The 22,046-nt window shown below is 40.2% G+C and overlaps 1 protein-coding gene across 2 annotated transcripts in view; it reads left to right on the top strand.

Moving 5' to 3' along the window:
- Positions 1-22,046, top strand: part of PRKG1 (protein kinase cGMP-dependent 1) — a 1,417,535-nt gene that overhangs the window by 83,878 nt on the left and 1,311,611 nt on the right. The window contains exon 1 of one of the 2 annotated variants that reach the window (XM_027529230.1): positions 7,630-8,922. The exons of the other annotated variant lie outside the window; for it this stretch is intronic. Within the exon in view, the coding sequence (XP_027385031.1) occupies positions 8,612-8,922 (311 nt within the window). The 5' untranslated portion in view covers positions 7,630-8,611. Of the gene's footprint in view, positions 1-7,629; positions 8,923-22,046 lie in introns of those variants that run through there. 2 annotated transcript variants of the gene reach the window in all.

The following is a 22,046-nucleotide window of genomic DNA, read 5'->3' on the forward strand; positions in this document are numbered from 1 at the left end:
AAAACATCTATTTCTGCTTTATTGACTATGCCAAAGCCTTTGACTGTGTGGATCAGTGTAAACTGTGGAAAATTCTGAAAGAGATGGGAATACTAGACCACCTGACCTGCCTCTTGAGAAACCTATATGCAGGTCAGGAAGCAACAGTTAGAACTGGACATGGAACAAGAGACTGGTTCCAAATAGGAAAAGGAGTACGTCAAGGCTGTATACTGTCACCCTGCGTATTTAACTTATATGCAGAGTACATCATGAGAAATGCTGGACTGGATGAAGCACAAGCTGGGATCAAAATTGCTGGGAGAAATATCAATAACCTCAGATATGCAGATGACACCACCCTTATGGCAAAAAGCGAAGAAGAACTAAAGAGCCTCTTGATGAAAATGAAAGAGGAGAGTGAAAAAGTTGGCTTAAAGCTCAACATTCAGAAAACGAAGATCATGGCATCCGGTCCCATCACTTCGTGGCAAATAGATGGGGAAACAATGGAAACAGTGACAGACTTTATATTTTTGGGCTCCAAAATCACTGCAGATGGTGACTGCAGCCATGAAATGAAAAGACGCTTGCTCCTTGGAAGAAAAGTTATAACCAACCTAGACAGCATATTAAAAGCAGAGACATTACTTTGCCAATAAAAGTCCATCTAGTCAAGGCTATGGTTTTTACAGTAGTCATGTATGGATGTAAGAGTTGGACTATAAAGAAAGATGAACACTGAAAAATTGATGCTTTTAAACTGTGGTGTTGGAGAAGACTCTTGAGAGTACCTTGGCCTGCAAAGAGATCCAACCAGTCCATCCTAAAAGAAATCAATCCTGAATATTCATTGGAAGGACTGATGCTGAAGCTGAAACTCCAATACTTTGGCCACCTGATGCAAAGACCTGACTCATTTGAAAAGGCCCTGATGCTGGGAAAGATTGAAGGTGGGAGGAGAAGGGGATGACAGAGTATGAGATGGTGGATGACATCACCGACTCAATGGACATGAGTTTGAGTAAGCTCCTGGTGTTGGTGATGGACAGGGAGGCCTGATGTGCTGCAGTCCATGGGGTCACAAAGAGTTGGACACGACTGAGCGACTGAACTGAACTGAAGTGAACCCCATAGACTGCAGCATCATTGTCTTCCAGAGTTTGCTCAAAATGATGTCCGTTGAATCGGTGATGCCATCTAACCATCTTATCCTCTGCTGTCCTCCTCTCCTTCTGCCTTCAATCTTCCAGCATCAGAGTCTTTTTCAATGAGTCAGCTCTTAGTATCAGGTGGCCAAGGTACTGGAGCTTCAGCTTCAGCATCTGTCCTTCCAGTGAATATTCAGGGTTGATTTCCTTTAGGATCAACTGGTTTGATCTCCTTGCAGTCCAAGGGAGTCTTTTCAGCACCACAGTTGAAAAGCATCTAGAAATATACATTGGGCAAAGTGACTGATATTTTAACAGTTGGTTACAAACACATAGCATACTGTTTGCATCTCATGAACCCCAGCCTAAGGCTCTATCCTTGTTTCAAGGGTAATGCTTTTATAACTATCGTGTACCATATGTTGACCCTAGAATGACATCTATGTTTTTACCAGCCAACTACTTCATTTGCGTATCATTAGAGATGGATTTCTGGACTTCCATCTCATGATAATTATATAAAAATCAAATATCAAGAGTTTCTTTAATTTGAAGCTAGGTTATATTTACTTTTCCACTAAGTTCACAACAGTGAAGATTTCTATACGTTTCTCGACTATGTCTTTTTGCCTACAGCTTCCCCTCTCCTCCAAATCTCTGACATTCTCAGTTGTATTTTGCCATTTTTCTCTTGCTCAGTTCATTCAAGTTATTTACTGATAGAAAGCCAATTCACTGAAGCTTGTACTCTATTATCTTTCTTACATCTTCAGTACTTGCCCACGTTACTAATTTTAAGAAGTTCTCTAGAATTAAAGTGTTTTTTTTGTTTGTTTGTTTTTTTGCTTTTACTTTAAATTTGGATTACAGAACAAGTGGGAGGGAAATGGCCAAGTTATATCAGTGGTTGAATGCTATTTAAAATAAAAGGAACAATAAAAAAATCATTGAGTCAGAGCTGTTCTCCTATAAGCCACATGCTGTCAAATAACGTTTTAAATACAAAATTGCCTTTGCAAATATTTTTGAATACTTTGTGGGAAATGCTGATCATTGAGTTAGGAAATGATGTACATTTAATCTGCCAGAAAAATCACTACTGAAATGGAGCTGATAAACTGTAATTTATTAATCAGATACAGGGATGTTGCCTAGTCATGTGTATTTCCACTGGACTTAAATTTAGTAAACTATTTTGTGAATAAAGCCTTTTAAATTCCATTTTACACATTAAAAACTTTTCCATTTATGAAGAAAACCACAGAAAACAGAATACTTTTCTTCTTAAAAAACTTTTATTTCTTCTGGTCTTTGGAGATGATCAGCTGAGTAAAGAGTAGAAAGAAATATTCTTGGTAAAGAGTACATGGATTTCCATGCACATTAGTTTAGGCTGAGGTCCAGTAATAACTTAGCATCATCTTATGCAGTGGAATATAAGAATTCATTTCAACTAATATTAAGTATGACACTAATTCGGTATTAAACTCTAAGCACATTAGCAAGTATGGTACAAGGCACTATGATTTTCCATGTCTCTGCAGTAAGTTTTTCATCATTAATGTTTTATGTTTTTTTTTTTTTCCCTTTTCCATGCACAACTTATCATTTGTGATACTGTGATTTAAGAACAGCCCTGCCATTAGAATTTTTATTTATATTCATTTAAATATGTATTCCTGATGACCAAATCTAGTCACCAAACACAATAATCATAATCAGATAATCCTATGAGTTAGTCAAATAGCAGGAACTTGAATTGTTATGCTTAGTCTCTAAGAATCCAATCTGTCTAAATTCTAGATTTTTATAAGAGCAAACCAAAAAGAAAGCCTTGAATCATTGTCTGACTTATCAAAGTAATTAAAATTCTATTGTCTGACTCATCTCCCCTTTACAGTCCAAAGACAATTCCTGTGGTGTATTATTATGCATTGAAATTGGATGATTGCTTTCCTAAAACATATTCACAGAAAGAAATGTGTAAGTGGGTTTGTAATGTGCTTAAAATAATGGGTATTATTATTACAGATCTTCCTTGGTTTTACTTTTCTATCAGTAACTTTGAATACAAAATATGAAAATATTTGTAAAATAGAGAGGCTTTGCAATCCTGAATTATAGAGGATGATCACCTTCCTGGTTTGCCCAGGACCAAGGTGTAACTAGGACTTTAGTGTAAAAAGTAGGACAGTCCCAACCAATTTTAATATTAAAACAAGGGCAATCCCAGGTAAATGGGTACAAGTTGGTGACCATAAACCCAAGATGAAATGAGGCTGAAATAAAGACAGTTTGGGGAAAAGGAACGTTTAAAAAATATTTTTCCTACTGTTTTACAATTTTCCAAATTTCTTCTCTTCCCACGTCCCTAACTCCAAAGTCAGGCCAGTTAACGTTAATTAATATCTTATCACTCTGGATCCAGAAGAAGGCATTACCAACCCTTGGAAGTCCTGCAGAACTCAGTGAAGGGCAGTGGGTAGGGGACTGAGCTCTGCACCAAATGGTCTGGATTTGATACTAGGTGAGTGATGAGATGGTTAGATAGCATCACTGACTATGAATTTGAGCAAACTCCAGGAGATAATGGAGGAAAGAGGAGCATGGTGTGCTATAGTTCATTGGGGTAGCAGAGTCGGAAAGCGTAGAGAATGAACAACAACACAAAGTGAGTGGTTCTCTGCCTTGCTTTTCTCAAGTATAAAAGGAAATGATGTCCAACTCGTGAGGTTACATGAACAGTGCTTGTCATACATTAAGTGTTCTAGGAAGTTAGTTATTTTTATTGTGGTCACGATTAAGATGAACATTGTAGAGCAAGCTAGTGTGTTTACCACTCTTAGTTACCTTAATATCTAGATTCTTCTGTAAGGGGCTGCTTACATGACCTATAAAGCTTAGTTATGTTTTTTTGTTTGTTTTTGGTTTTGTTTTTGCTGTTCAAGACACGTACATGAAATGACAGAAGGAAATTTCGATTTTCGGACTTTTGCAGGAAACGTTTAGTTCAGTTTAGTTGCTCAGCTGATACTTTGCGACCCCATGGACTGAAGCACGCCAGGCCTCCATGTCCATAGCACCAGTGCAATGGGCAGCTGGATGACAAAATTATCACAGTTATTTTGAGACTAAATATGTTTTTAGTGTAGAATAATACATTCAAAAGAATATTTTTTTAATGGCCAGTATTACGAAAAAGCTGAATTACTGAAGGTCTCATTAAGTGATTCTGAGATCCCATTAAGTAAGGTGTGGTATTAGTTATTCTCAATCATGAGGGTTGGATGCAGAATTGAAGAGCATTAATATGCCATAGGTGGATCTGGCTACTGGAATTTTGCTTCTGTTAGAGCTATAACAAAGAGAGACTGCTGAAAAGTTACTATGGAATTCCAGTATATGAATTAAGTTCCTTCAAAATGGCATTGTTCTGTGCTTTAGCATCTAACATTAAGACCTCATCCCAGCTAGGCAGTGGGAAAGCTGAATATATGAAGCTTCATTCTACCCCAAATTTGTGGTAGCCACTTCCAAATAGCAGAAAGTAGACTTGTGTGTGATCTGTGATATTATAACTTAGCCAATTAAGTTTATTATAAGACATATAGTACATATATCTGTTGAAATGAAACCATAAGACCTAGATTTTTTATGTAAAATTTATTTCCAGCATTTACCAAATGCAATGCAAAAGATGTTTAAGAAAATATTAGAATCACTCAAAAGGTAGAGATAGAAAACCAAGGTCCCTCAAACAGTCAAGGACATCACTGTAATACTTAAAATATTTATTTTTACTTTTAAAATAGAAAAGCCTAGAATTTAGGGTTTTCATATATAAAGTATTTAAAGATAATTTTCTTACTCCTTGGAAGGAAAGTTATGACCAACCTAGACAGCATGTTGAAAAGCCGAGACATTACTTTGTCAACAAAGGTCCGTCTAGTCAAGGCTCTGGTTTTTCCAGTGGTCATGTATGGATGTGAGAGTTGGACTATAAAGAAAGCTGAGCGCAGAAGAATTGATGCTTTTGAACTGTGGTGTTGGAGAAGACTCTTGAGAGTCCCTTGGACTGCAGGGAGATCCAACCAGTCCATCCTAAAGGAGATCAGTCCTGGGTGTTCATTGGAAGGACTGATGTTGAAGCTGAAATTCCAATACTTTGGCCACCTGATGCAAAGACCTGACTCATTTGAAAAGACCCTGATGCTGGGAAAGATTGAGGGCAGGAGGAGAAGGGGATGACAGAGGATGAGATGGTTGGATGGCATCACCGACTCAATGGACATGGGTTTGGGTAGACTCCAGGAGCTGGTGATGGACAGTGGGGCCTGGCGGTTCATGGGGTTGCAAAGAGTCAGACACGACTGAGTGAACTGTACTGAACTGAACTGAAGGATAATTTTATTTTTTTCATTATATGCAGTAATGCAGCCAAATATAGTCTTATAACTTGAACATCTTTTAACTTACAATTTGTAAGTCAAATTGTAATAGTCACATCTTCTCAGATGTTTAATTTCTTTGCATTTATTACAACAGATTTCTGATTCTCACTATGGGGTTCATCAAGGAATACATTTTGTATCACAAGAATCCCATTTAAAATGAAAATGTAACATCCTCTAGTGGTACATAGATTATGGTAGATTAAATAGTGAAAAATATTTACATTAACAGTGGAAGAAATTTCATTTTTGTAAAAAAAAAACAACCGGATTTTTTTCCTGGTTTAAATGCAATTCTTTATGTTTTGGGGAAAATGCTTTAGTTTCTTTTATCCTTTTTATGTGTAGACAAGCTTTCTACAAATGAAGAAGAATCTTCTTTCTTTGTGCTGCTCAAAGACATTAAGTAACCCCATTTAAGCCTCAAATGAACCTTACAGCATAACCTTGCTTAGCAGTTGTCTAATAATGTCCCCTATACAATGTTCCTGGTATATTTTTAGACATTAAACTCTTGGGCTCCTAGACCCCTATAATAGATCTATAGGAAAGGAGTCTCATTAAGTTTTTGACATTTTCCCATGGAATTAAAGAATTCCCATAGGTTAAATAAGATAAGAATTTGGCCTTTTGCCTGGGAGAAGGAAAATGTCATGGAAGCTCTTTTAGAAAAGACTCAGCTATACAAAGCCAGAGCACTTCTGCTTGGTTTAGTTTTCATTAAAACAACAATAATTCAGAACTACTATTTGCTGCTCTCAGTATTTGTAAGTTATCCATGTTTGTTTGGGGGAAATCATTCACCTTGTACGATGCATTCTGAAATAAATGCACTTCTGAAAACATCCACATTGGAAAGCAGAACAATTTTGTCATATCATGTGTAGTGAGAGAATTAAATCCTAATCTGGGTAGAATGTTTAGGATTGTGTATCCTTTTTCATTTACACCTTAATTACAGACAAAATTAAATACACTTTAAATCAAAAAGCTTATTAAAGTGACACTAGCTAGCTGGTTCTGTTCTTTTCTTTCCTCCTTTTTTTCTCATTCGCCTCCCCATTTTCCTTTCTGCTCCTCTTAGAACAGGTTGTGTATTCAAAAGCAAAAAGTAAGCACTTTTTTTGAGACTGATATATATCCTTGTCTAAATTTAGATTCCAGTGAATAGTTCTGGATTGCAATTCAGAATCTTAATCTATCTTCTGTCTACTTTGTTTTATTTAGTGTTAAGGAATAGCCAAGTAGAACATCGAAGATTATAACATTGAGTTCTCAAGAATAGTAGTTAAAGGACTGCTAATAAAGATGCTAAAAATTTAAATGACTAGGTGAAGATTTAGGTAAATATGAGGAATTTAAGTGTTATGGAAGATTCTAAACATGATAGAAGAATTACCCTTGGACAGAAAGGATGCTATCTAAATTGTCATCATTTTAGGAAATACGGAGCAGGCAGGGATGGGGGCGGTGGGGGTGGGGCGGTACAGTGTACAGTATACCCCGACTCGTCTAGGGTCCCCCCTTTCCTTTAAGATTTTATCTCTTCTTCAAAGTTTGTGTCTTGCCATTCAAGGGGAAGGCTAGCGCCCTAACAGTTTGGTTATCAAGAAAGTAATATCATGTATGAAACGAGTTGCCAGTCCAGGTTCGATGCACGATACTGGATGCTTGGGGCTGGTGCACTGGGACGACCCAGAGGGATGGTATGGGGAGGGAAAAGGGAGGAGGGTTAAGGATGGGGTGCACATGTATACCTGTGGCGGATTCATTTCGATGTTTGGCAAAACTAATACAATATTGTAAAGTTTAAAAATAAAATAAAATTAAACTTAAAAAAAAAAAGAAAGTAATTTTAAAGGTATGGTTCAATTTCAGAGTGAACTTTTTGGAATACCGCAGTGATTTTGACCTGCCCGCCTCCCGCCCCTGACACCCCTCTACAAATTCAGCAAGTGGAAGGAGGAAGGCCCTTGCATAAACTATTCCGCAAACACTGGTTAAGTGGGACGGACAGTGGGGGAAGCTGAGCAGCCTTCTAGGGCTCCGTCCCATCCCGTTCTGGCCTTTGCCCTAAAAAGAGTTCATGAAGCCGAGTTTAGAAGGAGTGGAAAGGGGACTCATTCGAAGCAGCTGGAAACGCTGGCGCGGGTTGGGGTGGGATCAAAAGCTCCCCCTCTCCCCCAAAGGCACCCGGGTGTGAGTGGAAACCCCTCCCCTGCACGGACTCGCTCCCCTCTCCGGAGAGGCAAGTTTGTTTTCAAGCGTTACCACCTGTGTGAGGCGCTCCCCGTGAGGAAGGCGGCGAGGCAGACGCGAGAGCTCAGCCACAGGCTGGGGATCCTTTCTCCGCGAGGCTGGCAGTCCAGACACCTCCAGAACTCAGAGCGCTTACGATGCAGAGTCCGCTCTGCCCTCGCTCGTCGCCGGGATTGTAGTCCCCACGTCCTCCAGCCCGGTAGGCTCCCGGGCGGCAGACGCCTCCCCAGTTTGCTCGGGGTCCCTCCGGTCCTCTCCCGCCCGCCTCCCCGCCCCCGAAGTAGTGCTCCCGCCTCGCTCCGCCCGCGCATCCCCTGGCGCGCCGAGAGGTTTATCAGGCTCCCCACACTCTCCGCCGGCTTCCTTCGGCGCCCGGCGCGAGTGACCCGGGCAGACCCGCCGCGGCCTCGGAGTCCCCCACCCCACCCCCACCTTACGAGTCCCTCTCCCGTTGCTCGGCCACCGCGCTCGCGTCTCTCTTCCCCGGCGCCCGCCACGGTTCAGGTGGAAGCCTGGCCCGACCTGCCGTTTGGCTTATCCCTGCTCTCAGCCTCCCAGTCAGCCCGGAGAAGTGGAATCTGCACTGAAACTCTCGGTGGCTGGAGCCGGCAGACTGGGCATGCTCAGAAGCCAAGCCTGGCTTTGGTCTCAAGTCGGAAGCTTTCGCACTCGGGAGGCAGCAGCGACTTTGGGGAAAGTTGATCGGAGAGGGGAGGAAGCCCCAAGACGCGGAGCAGCGGCAGGAAGGAGCCCCCGGCAGCCCGGAGGAGCATGGGCACCCTGCGGGATTTACAGTACGCGCTCCAGGAGAAGATCGAGGAGCTGAGGCAGCGGGATGCTCTCATCGACGAGCTGGAGCTGGAGTTGGATCAGAAGGACGAACTGATCCAGAAGCTGCAGAACGAGCTGGACAAGTACCGCTCGGTGATCCGGCCGGCCACCCAGCAGGCGCAGAAGCAGAGCGCGAGCACCTTGCAAGGCGAGCCGCGCACCAAGCGGCAGGCGATCTCCGCTGAGCCCACCGCCTTTGACATCCAGGATCTCAGCCATGTGACCCTGCCCTTCTACCCCAAGAGTCCACAGTAAGCAGGGGTTACGCTCCGGGTCCGTGTGGCACCCGGTCGGTGGGGAGCTGCGGGTCTCTGTATTGTCTGTCGGCTCCCGCCCCTCCCGCTTGCCTTGTTGATCCTCACCCTCAGAAATGTTTCATTTTAACCCGCACTTCTTGCGGGGCTGTGCACGTTTCTCAGACCAGACTCACTGCACCTACGTTGCCTCCCTGTCTTTGTTAGATGTCAAGCTATTTTTTTTTAAATATATATATATATATACGTTCATATAGGCCATCTACTGTACGTAGAGTTTGAATGCGCCCCAGATGTGTGACAGGTTGTGTATGTATGGGTGAGAGAATTGAAAGCCTCATCTCCCAAATGCCCTGGCAAACCTGCCCAACCGGAAAATCCTAACTGCAGGCTCCTCAGACTTGAAATGCGTCTGCTATCACCCTGACTTTCTATGCTTTTGTGGCTCTCCCGGATTTCTCTACATGCTAGCAGTTCTCGCTGGTACTCTTCAAACCTGATGTTCTGGCATCATTAAAGTGTCAAAAATAAGCAGATACACATATAAAAGGAAAGAGTTTTTGATTTCCAGAATTGGATGACATTTACAATCCACAAATGGAAACCTAGTCTGTTGATTTTTTAAAAATATTTTTTTCATAACATTTGAGGGAGAATATTGCTTATTTTCCTTAAGGACTTTATATAATGTTGCTAACCGGGTGCCTCTGTCTCCCCCGGAGGGTGACATGTTTCCCGGGGTCAGAGGAAGAGAAGTCCACTTACCTTTACTGACATCGTGGTCACATTATTTGCCTCACTCCTGGCTTCTGATGCAACCACTCTGGTATTGTCCTAGCATTATAAACAACTATGTAGTTCTGATGTCAGTGGGCTGCACAGCCTGGGTGGGAAAGTTGAATGGAACTCGTTACACACCACTCCACTTGGAGTTCTGATAGATAGTAAAGTGGCAGGAACATGACGTTAATACAGAGTAAGCACCCAGATGAATGGTATTTTAAGTTACTAATGACAGAATCGATAAACCAAGGGGTTTGTTACTCTATTCCAAACTACATCACACTGGCTGGATGACACATGTTACATAATAATACAGGGTCCCTGGGAGCCTTTCGCTTAATAAACACAAAGATTTAATATAAGGAGAAAGAGTATTAGACTGTTCCCATTTGTATTTATTGGATGGGGGGCGCAGATTGTGAGTATATACTAATTATAGTTTTGAAAACTTAGACTTGTTCCTCTCCTTGTTGGTTGCCATAGAGCATTCGCTGTTTCCTTATGCAGATTTAGCTTAAGGAGGAATTGGTATTCTGTGTGTGGGGAGAAAAGAAGACAATAAAGATACACATTTCTGAGATTCTAACCTCACAAGGTTGCCCTAATAGTTGAGTGGATTTGGATCTGCTTTAGAAACCTGAATGATCTGAATCCACTTCAGATGTCTCCGGTAAGTTAATTTGCAGAGCTGACATGCTTGCCTGTTTCAGCTAACGAGGTACATGGCCATCTCTCCAGGGCCAAGTTTTGCATAATGAAAAATATAACTCAAAGACAGTTCTCTGTGTCTTTCAGCACTCCATAGGATCTCATTTTAGTATCGGCAGGACTTTGGAGTAACTCAGAGCAAACTCTCCTTTCTTAAAAAGACCATTTTAATCAGTTTTATTTGAAGCATGATCAAGCCAGCTGATAACTCCAATGAAAACAATTTATCAGACAAGATCTAAAAGAATCTAAGCAGTGTAGTCTGAGCTGTATAATGTGGTAAAATTTTAGAAATCGCTTAGTGCATGACATACAGAACAACCAGATTTTTTTTTTTTTAAAGTCCATGGTGGAAAATGAAATTAGCGTGGCAAATAATTCACAACATCCAGTTATGATCAACATTTTATCAGTTGAACCACACTGTGCGTTTGCATTCTGATCTTTATTTAATAACTTGTACTTTTAGGAAGTCAGCTATTAAGGTATCACCATGAGGGGTTTGGGGATTCTGAAGGATTTATATTGAAGAAAACCATAGAATGAATGTCTTCCAAACTTAAATAATTTTGGAAAAACATCTGTTCTTTTTTCACACTTACATAAAGAAAACTAGAATAAAATTGGCTTACGTGGTAGAGTGTACCTTTGGTAAGAGGAGAAGCATGTTGTCTGCAAAATGATTACACTTAGGTCATTTGAATGATCATACAAGGTAGTTCCGTGAAGAATTAGGAAAACTTAACCAAAGTGCAGGAGGCTTGTTTGAATTTCTGTTTATTTCACTATAAACAATTTGATTATACCAACTTACTGGCAACAAGTGTTTATATCTTTATATTTTATTTTTAGTACAGCCTAAATTTGGTCATCTTTTTAAAACTTGCAGATTTTTGAGAGTTTGAGTTAAAATGAAATCATCAAAATAGCCCAAAATTGATTGTAAATTCATGCTCATGTAGTTTTCTATTCCCTTTCTACTGGATGTAGGTAACTGTCCAGAGAATGTCCTCAGTTATCTGATGTATGTGTATATGTATATTTACTTTTTGCTTACTGGGGTTGCCTTCTAAGGATTAGAATCTTTAAAAAACTTCTCTGTGTGTTTTTTTTTTTTTAAGTAATCATTTGAAAAATAGTGTAACATGTAAATTAACTTATGAACTTAAATCATCTTAACAGTTTTGGTTTGGAGTTTTCCCTGTATGCTGGGAATTGGAGGGAAGGCTGTGTGGGATTCCAGCTCAGAGCCAGGCACTCCTGCAGCACCTGTGAGTGCCTGTGAGGGCTGGTATTTTTGTTTGACTCTTTTACACATATGTAGAAATAGCCCCAAAACCCTTTTTCTGTTGTGAGTGTGATGAGCCAAAGAACTGATTAGCAAGTTGGAATCTATACTCCACTGCTCCTAAATAACTACTGAGAAGGTAAAACTATCAGACTGTATGTTTTGGATTGAATTAGGTAAATAAATCCTTAAAGATGAAAACTGTATAAAATATTCATTTTTTTTTGACCAGATAGCCTGTTGATTATGCAGACAGTGTAGTTCTCATGGATTTTTAAAGTAATTTTATTTCATGCTAGTTTATTCCTGAAAATTGACTCTGTGGTAGGTTAGAACATTCAGTCACTGGTATGCTGATCTCTAAACCCTTTACCTATGGTAAATATTCTCAAGTCCTTTCCATTCTGCTGTCATGAGAGTTGAGTTCCTGTCAGAAGTTGTTAGTGTCTCTGTATTTTTGTTAAGCTGTTAGCCCAGAGGTAACTGAATTTCAAAGGATGATGACATGTTTTGTTTTGTAACATTACACGCTTGACTGTGAAGTACTTTGGAGAGCTGAGGATAAAAAGAAGTATATTCTTCTTATTTTTAGGGAGGCATTAATTTTAACACAATCTTATCTGATTATTTTTTAAGCCTTGACATAGAGAAATAGAATCTTCCTAAAGGCTCTCTGTTAAATTGTGTAGGAAGGTGGGAAAATTCTAGGATTTTAGTGTAATCATAGATGGCATAATATTGAAGCATAATTAGCATCAGAGGTAACAGTTACATTTCAGATACGTCCAGTAGGTCAGTTCAGCACTTTTGTGGAATGCGCCGTGTGCAAGTTAGTGTCAGGCATTCAGATGACCACGTGCAAGTTATTGTCAGGCATTTGGACGTGAGATGTGTGAGTCCTATCACCAAGGACTTAACCAGGGCTTAACAGTACTGCACAAGTGAATGTTCTAGAAATAGAGTAAGGCAAGTCCCATAGGAGATCCCTAAGACAGTTGGTAAAACATAATAGAGCCCATTTAATTTTAGGGTATCAGAAACTCTTGTGGAAGTCGAGGTGTTTGAGTATTTGATTGATGGCATGATTAAGGTGAGTGGTGATGGGGTGAGAGTGGTGGGGTTAGGGTGGGGAGGGCCATCAGCAAAGGGACAAGACAACGAAGGAAAGCAGAGCGTGCATCTGGGGAATCACAGCAACTAGTGCCTATACCAGAACACCAAGCTTCGGCCAGAGAGGATCAAGATGAGCAGCTGAGAGGGCTTTTCTGCTTGTTTTTAGAATAATTGAGGGGGGTATGTGTGTGTGCGTGCACACACACTTACACTGAGGACTAATTGTTACCCATTAGTAAAGCTCTGAATCTCAGAATGTCATTCCAGTCCAGCATCTCCCACCTGCATGGTTCTGATAATGAAAACTATCCTGACTAGGTAATAATATTTAATTTAACCGAGCAGCAGATGATTAACTCTCTTAAAGAAGCTGAGTTCCGCTCTTAAAGAAAACAAGTTCCACTTTCCACTCACTTCTAAATGTTCCCACTGGAAATAATCTCGTTTTATGCCACAGGCTAGCATGGTGGATTCTTCACACACCCCAGCAAACAGAACTTAGGTGGGACTTGAACCTCAAGTTGATTTTGTAAATTCATCTTCCTTATTCTTGTTGGGGAGTTCAATTCCAACTTAACGTTATTCTAAAAGACTATTCAATTTAAGTTTGATTGTTAATTTGACATTATACTCTATGCAATAAAGTTAAAGTTGTAGCAGCCTTTTTAAAAATAAGACCAGGCTGCTAAAACCCTATTATGATATTTTGAAGCACAGTTTGTGCCCCTAAAATGGGGCTTATAATGAAAATACCAACAAGCCCTTCAATAGAGTAGCTCTAGAAACTGCCTGAGAATATAAATGACCAACTTCCTTGCTCTCCTGGGCCACATTTCCAAGCTTCCACTACTTTTATTTCACTAAAGAGTTGGGTTTGGATTCTTAATGGGAAACGATAGAAGAAGGCAGATGATGTCTCTCTTGTTGCTGTTTGCAGGTTATAAGGCATATGGACGCATTTTTTTTTTTTTCCCTGTCTGCCTAGCAATGGAGGGTCTCCATAGTATCCTAGCAACCAGATTCAAACACCAGACTGCTGCTCTTTCTCCCATTTTTGCCATAGGTGCTGCTGCCTCGCCCAGAGAACTGGGCCCGATGCTAGCACTCAGACCCTCCGACTTGAATGTTCCACGCTCTGAGAACACAAGACAATATGATAAATAAGAGCGTGCTGAAAGCAGCATTTACCCGTATGCGCAACAGCTTATTATGCAATCACATCTGTGGCATTTTGAATCCTAATCTGAACTGTTGAGCTGGCGCTGTTTGCCACCCCTTCCCTGACAGTCCCTCTCTTATTTCCACACACCCAGCCTTCTGACACCAGTTCCCCTTCCTTCTCACCATCTTCTATAATGACTGCATTCCTCGGCACCTCCTTCAAATGTGTTTTCTGGTAAGTTAAGTAAGTGGAGCCTGTTTGAACTCCGAGTATATTTTGTTTCTAAGAGCAGAGGGATGTTCTCCCTCCAAAACTGTCATGTAAATATAAACAAAAGCACAGAATCTGTAGCTGCACAAAACAGATGTTGAGCGAAAGGTGGGACTAATAGTGTACTCTCAAAGTGTCTTGCTTCTGAATGGACTTTTTAATCATAGTTATTAATAGGAAAGAAGCAGGAGGGAGTGGGAAGAAGAGATGTGTGTCAGGGGGACAAGGAAGGGCAAAACAGGATGACTTCTGTGAAAGCTATGGCATGTTTGCAAAGTTGAAAAGGATCAGTGGGCTTTGTGGGCAAGTGAATAGGCAATGAGACTGGAACAGAATTTATAGGTAAGAGAGAACTTTGTGTATGAAAACACCCAAATTGGAATGTACCAATGGCTGGCCTCCTTTGGGAGTTGAAACCATACTGGAATTTTGGTTAAAAAGCCATTAACATGTTTCCCTTTAGACCAATGCTTGTTTTGAATACCTTGTATCGTCCCTTTGAAACATCCCTTAGTCTAATACCAGGGCGGGCTTGGTGGTCTTTGTGCAGACCACCATGCAGAAGAAGAAAGTGGAGGATAAGTCAGTGCATCACTGTTTCTGAAAAAATAGGTCAGAATGGTACTGCCCATCACGATTGCGATGGCTGACATTTATCGAGCCCTTACTCTGTGTCAGACCACTGCTGCCTGTGCTTTACATAGCTTGTCTTTTTTTTAATCAAATAACCTGGTGAGGAACACTCCAGGTTATCCCGTTTTATAACAGTGAGGGACAAGACGCTGAAATTCAGAGAAGCTAAGTAACTTGCTCAAAGCCACACACTTTGTAAAAGGCTGAATTGGAATTTGAACTTGAGAGCCCTTCTCATTAGCCTCTAGGTTCTTCTGCTTCCCAAAGGGGTGGGAGGATTAGGCAATTTCATGATCCTAATAGATACCATAAAGGCTGTTCTGTGGGGAGTATCTGCTCACCAGTAATTAAATAGGAAGCAGAGTGGCTTGGCGAAAAGTGGAAAAAAAAAGACAGGACCAAAACAAAGTTTGTTGCCAAAACTTTACTGCTACACATTAGAATCATCTGAGGAGCTTTAAAAAAAAACCCAAACCCATTAAAATCAGAATGTCTGGAGGTGGAAGCCAACCATCAGTGTTTTTTAAAGATTTCTCAGATAGTTCCAGTGAGCAGCAGGATGTGGGAAACAGTCTGATGAGAAGACAACAGGTGTCTGTGTGTGTGTGTGTGTGTGTATGTATGTATGTATGAGAGAGAGAGAGAGAGAGAGAGAGAGAGAGTGAGAGGGGAAGGGTGAGAGGGTGAGAGGGGAAGGGGGGAGGGAGACAAATATTAAAGCAATAGGATAAACTTTCCACTTAAAGAGTTGAATGTGTCTATTGGCTAAAACCTTTAACTACTACGGACTTGGAAAAGCAGCAGGGTTTTTGTTTTTTTCCAAATTGTAGGTGTATACTATTTAGTTAATGTCTGTTGTTTATTCTCTCAAAGAAATAATCATTACCTTACCTAGTTCATTGGTTCTTAACCCTAGGCTTCATGTTAGAATCACCTAGGGAGTTAATTTTTTTTTTTCCTGGGCTGCCACCTCCAGGGATTCTGATTTAATTGCCCCTTGGTGGACTGGAGGTGGAGGTATATTGTTTGCACTCCCAAGGCGACTCTGAAATGCAGCCAGGATCGAGAACCTCCTTGGTGGCTCATTCCGTGTTAGCTCCTACAGGTTCCTGGAATTGCCATCCCCTGGGAAAGACTTTTCTTGGCTCCTTTTTTTTAATCCTTTTTACCACCCCTAATCCCCTGCTTGCATTGGAGCCAGGCAGATCCAGTTTCCCACTTTCCGTAGCAGCCACACTTGTCATTTTCACCATGATCTCTGGGGTGACCTGCACGGCTCTGGGGCACAAAAAGTGGCAGCAGCTCCCTTCTGTGGGTAAGTATGCTTCCCTCTTTCTTGCCAGCCATGAGTCCTGGCCACGATTCAAATATGACACCTTAGAATCAGCCGTCCGCCCGTTTGTTTTCCACTCTCACCAAGGGGAGCTGCCTGGTGAGCCAATGAGATTGTTTCCTGGTATCCCAGAGGCTTCCATGAAATGTTCTGTGCTTCAGGGTGAAACAATTACGAGCCCCTCTTTGGGAGAGACGCACAGGCCTTGTAGTGCCTCTCCTTCTGGTATGTGATGTCTCTGTAGCCAGCTACAGTTTTTTTTTTTTTCCTCCTACAGTTATTTTATCCTTTTAAGGCAAACAGCCTGAGCTCAGGCTGAGGAGTACTTTCCAGGGAGGCTTCAGAGAAAGCAGAGCTAGTACATCAAGCTCTCAGCCCCCTTTCCAGACGGTCTGGTCTGAGTGGTGAACAGGGCTGGGCACTGCTGGCAGACGGGAGGACTGACGTGACACTTGTAGCAGGAGAATCTCGGTGTGTCCCTCAGAAAAGCTCCAGAAAGAGCTAGGGATTCCTATGCCTTGTGGTCACAACCTCATTGCTGCTCCCATTGCCAAGTTTTGGGTCTCTCTCTAGCCCTTTCCCCTTATATTGTTAAAAAACAAAACAAAACAAAATACAAAGTCTTTAAGATTTTCCTAATTTTCTCTGATAGGAGCCTATTTACATGTGCAATTGAATCATTATCTTCTCAGGTAAGGATCAATCAGTATAGTACTTTATATAAATGATGAAAACAGCTAATATAATTACTAATACTTTTTTGGTAAAAAAAATAATCTCTTTCGAATGGGAGTCAATGAGAAGCTTTCCTGTTTCTTTCTCCCTCCTTCTAAAACATGAAAATGTATCCAGCTGGCAGTGTAACAGCAGAGTAGATGTCATAAGGCTGCACAGAGGGTTGGGGACATTAATTACATAGGGAAGGTAATCATAAGGAAAGTAAACGCTTTCATTATGATCCAGTTTCTTGTCATGCATTTGATGATTGGACCTAAATGGGAAGGACAAGAGGAATTAGCAACAATAAAGGAAACACGAACTAAAGCATGTGTTCACTTGTGTAGCTTAGCAGTTAGAAGCAGAAAGAGGGTCAGCATTGATGGTAGGACCCTGGGAAAGGGTCTGTGTCTTAGAATTTTTGTAATCCAAGATATAAAAGGATGGGGAATTGTATAGAAAAAGAATCAGTGACAATTTTGTGTCAATATATGCTACTTCCACCTGCATCTACAATTTAAAAAAAATGTTAATTACCTTTGGCTGTCTAAAGATCATAAGTGCTAATTGAACTTCACCAGAAATCCTTTATGACAGGTACAATTTCATTGCCTTCCATATAGAGGTGAAGTAACTTAGGCCCTGCAAATGTATATGTTAATAGTTCAAATTATTAATATGTCTCAAAAGCAGATCTCTTAATGCCGTGGACCTTCTAATGTTCAGTTATATTTTCTTACTTTAAGACCATATCTGCTCTTTATGAGTAGTATTGTATTTCTTTGAACTTGAAAAAATTATAGTATCAGCAGTCAGCTTAATTTGGTTAATTGTATTCCATGTCAGTGATGACAAATACACTTTAGTTAAACACAGTAGTTTTGCTATTTTCTAAAACAATTGTATTACAAGGCTATCAAGCTTTCACCAGATTTAGGCCAAGGAATAATGAGATAATGTGAGGGAAAAGCATCTCCTTTCTGTATATACTGTAGATCATCCTAATGGCCCAACTCTATCAATAAAGTATGGTGTTGACAGTGCTTCCAAGTCTGGACTGGGAGGAAAGAAAAAAAGAGTTGTCATGACAAGCAAGAAAAATGGCAATTTTAAATTTTGCCCCTCTGGAGTTATTGCTACTGATGGACTGCAGGGTGGATTGACCATTCTTTTTGGCGTTTATCAGTAGCTGGTGAGCATGCTGTACAAGCCAGCATAGCTCTCACTTACATCTTCTTAAGATGGGCTCTGCCTAAATCATTGGTGACTGAATAACACATTTTGTGTTACGATGAGGGAGAAAAGATGGCCTCATATTTGACTTGTATGGTTTTGACAGGGTGTCACCATACCCTTTACAGAGGAATATTAAACATCTAAAAATGACAAGTACTATTTTGCTAAGCCTGCAGTGGCAACTCATGCCACTGGAAGGAGAGGAAAGAAAAGATGGAGAGGAATAAACCCTAGAGTCCACTGCCTGCACTGTGGAGCTCTGTGTGAATCACGGTCTTTGTTCTTCCTAACTGCAGCAAGTAGAAGGGGAAAAAGTGGAAGCAGTGACGGATTTTCTTTTCTTGGACTCCAAAATCACTGAGGATGGTGACTGCAGTCATGAAATTAAAAGACACTTGCTCATTGGAAGGAAAACTGTGAAAAACCTAGACAGCGTATTAAAAAACAGAGACATCACTTTGCCAACAGAAGTCCGTGTAGTCAAAGCTATGATTTCCCCAGTAGTCATGTATGGATGTGACACTTGGACCATGAAGACTGAGCCCTGAAGAACTGATTCTTTCAAATTGCGGTGCTGGAGAAGACTCTTGAGATTCTCTCGGGCTGCAGAGATATCAAACTAGTCAATCTTAAAGGAAATAAACCCTGAATATTCACTGGAAGAACTGATGCTGAAGCTCCAATACTTTGGCCATCTTATGCGAAGAGCTGACTCATTAGAAAAGACCCTGATCCTGGGACAGATTGAAAGCAAAAGGGGAAGGGAGATACAGAGGATGAAATGGTTAGATAGCACCACTGACTCAATGGACATGAGTTTGAGCAAACTCTGGGAGATAGTGGAGGACAGAGGAGCCTGGCATGCTGCAGTCCATGGGGTCGCAAAGAGCTGGACACAACTTAGTGACTGAACAACAATAACACATATTTAGCAACTATCTGAGGATACCAAAGGTGAGAAAAGGAAGTCCAGAGACACTCAGCAAAGTAAGAGTCATTTTTTGGTTGGAAGATCTGTTCAGTGAATCACTTTTTTATTTTGAGAACTTTTACATTTCTGAGTTTTTAGAAGAAAATCCTTTTTCTCCCACAGCATTTGGTACAGTGCAAAATGAAAGAATTGCTCAAAGTTTCTAGTCATTCACTTAATACTTTATAAAAAATAATATTCAACTCCATTATCCATTTGTATGAACAGTGTTTCTTGTAGATCCGAAAGCTTTAGAATATTTTGAAAGGAACTCTGCTCTGACTGTTTCTTTGTAGTGGTAGCCTTCATCAGGGGCTAGTCATTTTCTTCAAAATCTGACTTCAGACTTTTTGTTGTTCTTCATAAAAGAAAAATACAACATGAAAAATTGTAATCTGCCTGACTGCCTTCTTGATGTTTTAGTATTATTTAGTATGGAGATATACACTCACTTACTGAAAGAAAAAAAGAAACAAGAACTAAATGACTTCTTGCTCATGAAGCATTGAATAGCATAAAATTAAATGATTATTACTTTGAAATAGTCCTCATGAAAAGGAATGGCAAAGAAATACAATAAGAAGCCCACTGTGAATGAAACATTTTTTATTAGCTTCTTGCCACCTCTTTGCATACTTCATGAATTTATCTGGGCTTTGCCTTTTGTATGCTTTGCTTAAGGCATTAAGATGTCTTTTTCCCCTTCTTTTTGCGTTTGGGTGGGAAATAGCTAGTCTGTTTTCTTTAAAGAGGTTTTTGTTTTTTTGAAAGAGAACTACTGTTTGTGGCATTTGAAATAATATTGAGTAGGTACAGAAAAGTTCTGGGAATGGAGAAGTTAGATGCTTCGAAGCATTATATATGTATGAGTGTTTACATGTTTATGGATTATTACAAGAAATTATTTCAGAGAATTCTGATATTTAAACAGAATCCTGTTATTTCACCTAAAGTTAGAGTCCATCTGTAGTATGGTTATTTTAAGCAATCCAGAGTTACCCTTCTATTACCTCAAAAATGAAGAGATAAAAAGAACTGATATTAAAGAAAACGTTGGTAAAGAGCTCACAGCAGAATGTGCAGAGAGGTAAACCAAGTGAAGCACGTGACCAGAACCTTCATACTAAAGTGTGAAACAGAACACTGCTCATCAGAGAAGGCTGTCTTTCTCAGTTGGCCCTTTCTTGTCTTTCTCTTTTGGTACCACCGCTGAAGTCCTGTGCCCTGTAAATCATTTATCATCACAGCAGTGCTCCGTCTTCTGGATTCCTAAGGGTTACTGTCAGTGTGATAGATGGAAAAGATCTCAAGTAGACATTATTTGTCTTGGCAAGAGTGGCTTTTTCTACTAGATGAACTTAGAGGTCATTAAATAACACCGAGGTGAACCCTTGCTAGTGTGTTTTTAAATCATGATAGATTTCCCCCTTTTCTTCGTGACTGCCATCACCATATTTCAAAAGTTCTTTTTGTAATTCAGTCTGTTGCTTCATCATGATTAAGGGGGAACTTCTCTTGTTCAAGCGAGGCTCATTCTTTATCTTTTCTTCTTTTCTTTCCCCCCTAGACATAGGGAACAATTGCTCTCATCTTTACTGAAATCCTTTATAAAATGAAGGTAATAATTGTCACTTTTAAGCCTTGTCTTTACTGGTCAGTTAGTGTTGCTACTGCTGCTACTGCTAATTATTACTAAAATATTTGCCTGACTGTAGACTGCATAAGCTTTCTCATTTAATTCTCACAGTAATTTGACAAAGTAGGTACCCTTCATCCCATTTCTTCAGATAGAGAAAGTGAGGCACAGAGAGATTAACCCACTTGCTCAAAATAAAATTGTAGGTTGAGACAGGCAAAAGCACGTGTATGTGACCCCAGAGTCCACGCGTGTTCTCCGTGTGCCATGCTGTCTCGATTGTCCCAGCAACTCATTTTTTTTTTAAGGATATGTCCTATTTCAATTCTCTTTTATGATTGTGTTCCTTTTTGTGGTAGTGGTGGTGGTGGTTTAGTCACTAAAGTTGTGTCTGATTCTTGTGACCCCATGGGCTCTGGCCCACCAGGCTTCTCTGTCAATGGGATTTTCCAGGCAAGAATACTGGAGGGGATTGCCATTTCCTTCTCCAGGGGAATCTTCCCAACACAAGAGAACCCTGGTCTCCTGCATTGCAGGTGGATTCTTTACTGACTAAGCTCAGGGAATTTTTCATATATCCACATTTTTTCATGCCCATATACTGATAAACATGTGGTGGCCAAGAATTATCCCTTTTTGAGGCTAGTAAACCTAACTATCAAGGAAGCTTTTCTTATAGGAAATTGTATTTCTGTGGTGTTCAAATTGTTATCTAATACGGTTGCTTGTGCTAAAGTAGTTTTTGCTGTATCATATGCAGAAAACTTTTGCTGTCTTGTACTTTCATATTTTGTTTTTGTTATCAGTTAGAATGTTTTTAATGGCCTGTGCCACTAATTTTAAATTTAAATTTTCATTGTAAAGAAACATTTCCTCATTTATCAATGCTTCATTTCCTTATCTATTTCCCCCTACGTGTTAGCATCTTAATTTAACTGAGTATTATTAGAAAGTTTATAAAATACCCTCTGATTCTTTTTTTTTTCTGGTAACATAATCTGTGAATTAGTTTTCAGTTGTTTATTTGTTCAATTTTTACCAAATATTTCTTAAATAATTACTCTAGTGTAGAGCTCTGCTAGATGTAGCTCTTTCTCAACCCCAAATATGCTAAAAATAAATAAATAAATAAAAGACATTAGCTTTTCAGGGCTCTTACAACCAGAATTGAGCCCAGGGTACCTGGACTGGAGGCTGGTGTCCAGGTCTCAGTGTCTGACTTTGTAGTGCTATGCACTTTGTCTTCATGTCTCTCTGAGTTTGAATTTCTTT

The sequence above is a fragment of the Bos indicus x Bos taurus genome, chromosome 26 (assembly GCF_003369695.1).
Source record: "Bos indicus x Bos taurus breed Angus x Brahman F1 hybrid chromosome 26, Bos_hybrid_MaternalHap_v2.0, whole genome shotgun sequence".
NCBI lineage: Eukaryota > Metazoa > Chordata > Mammalia > Artiodactyla > Bovidae > Bos > Bos indicus x Bos taurus.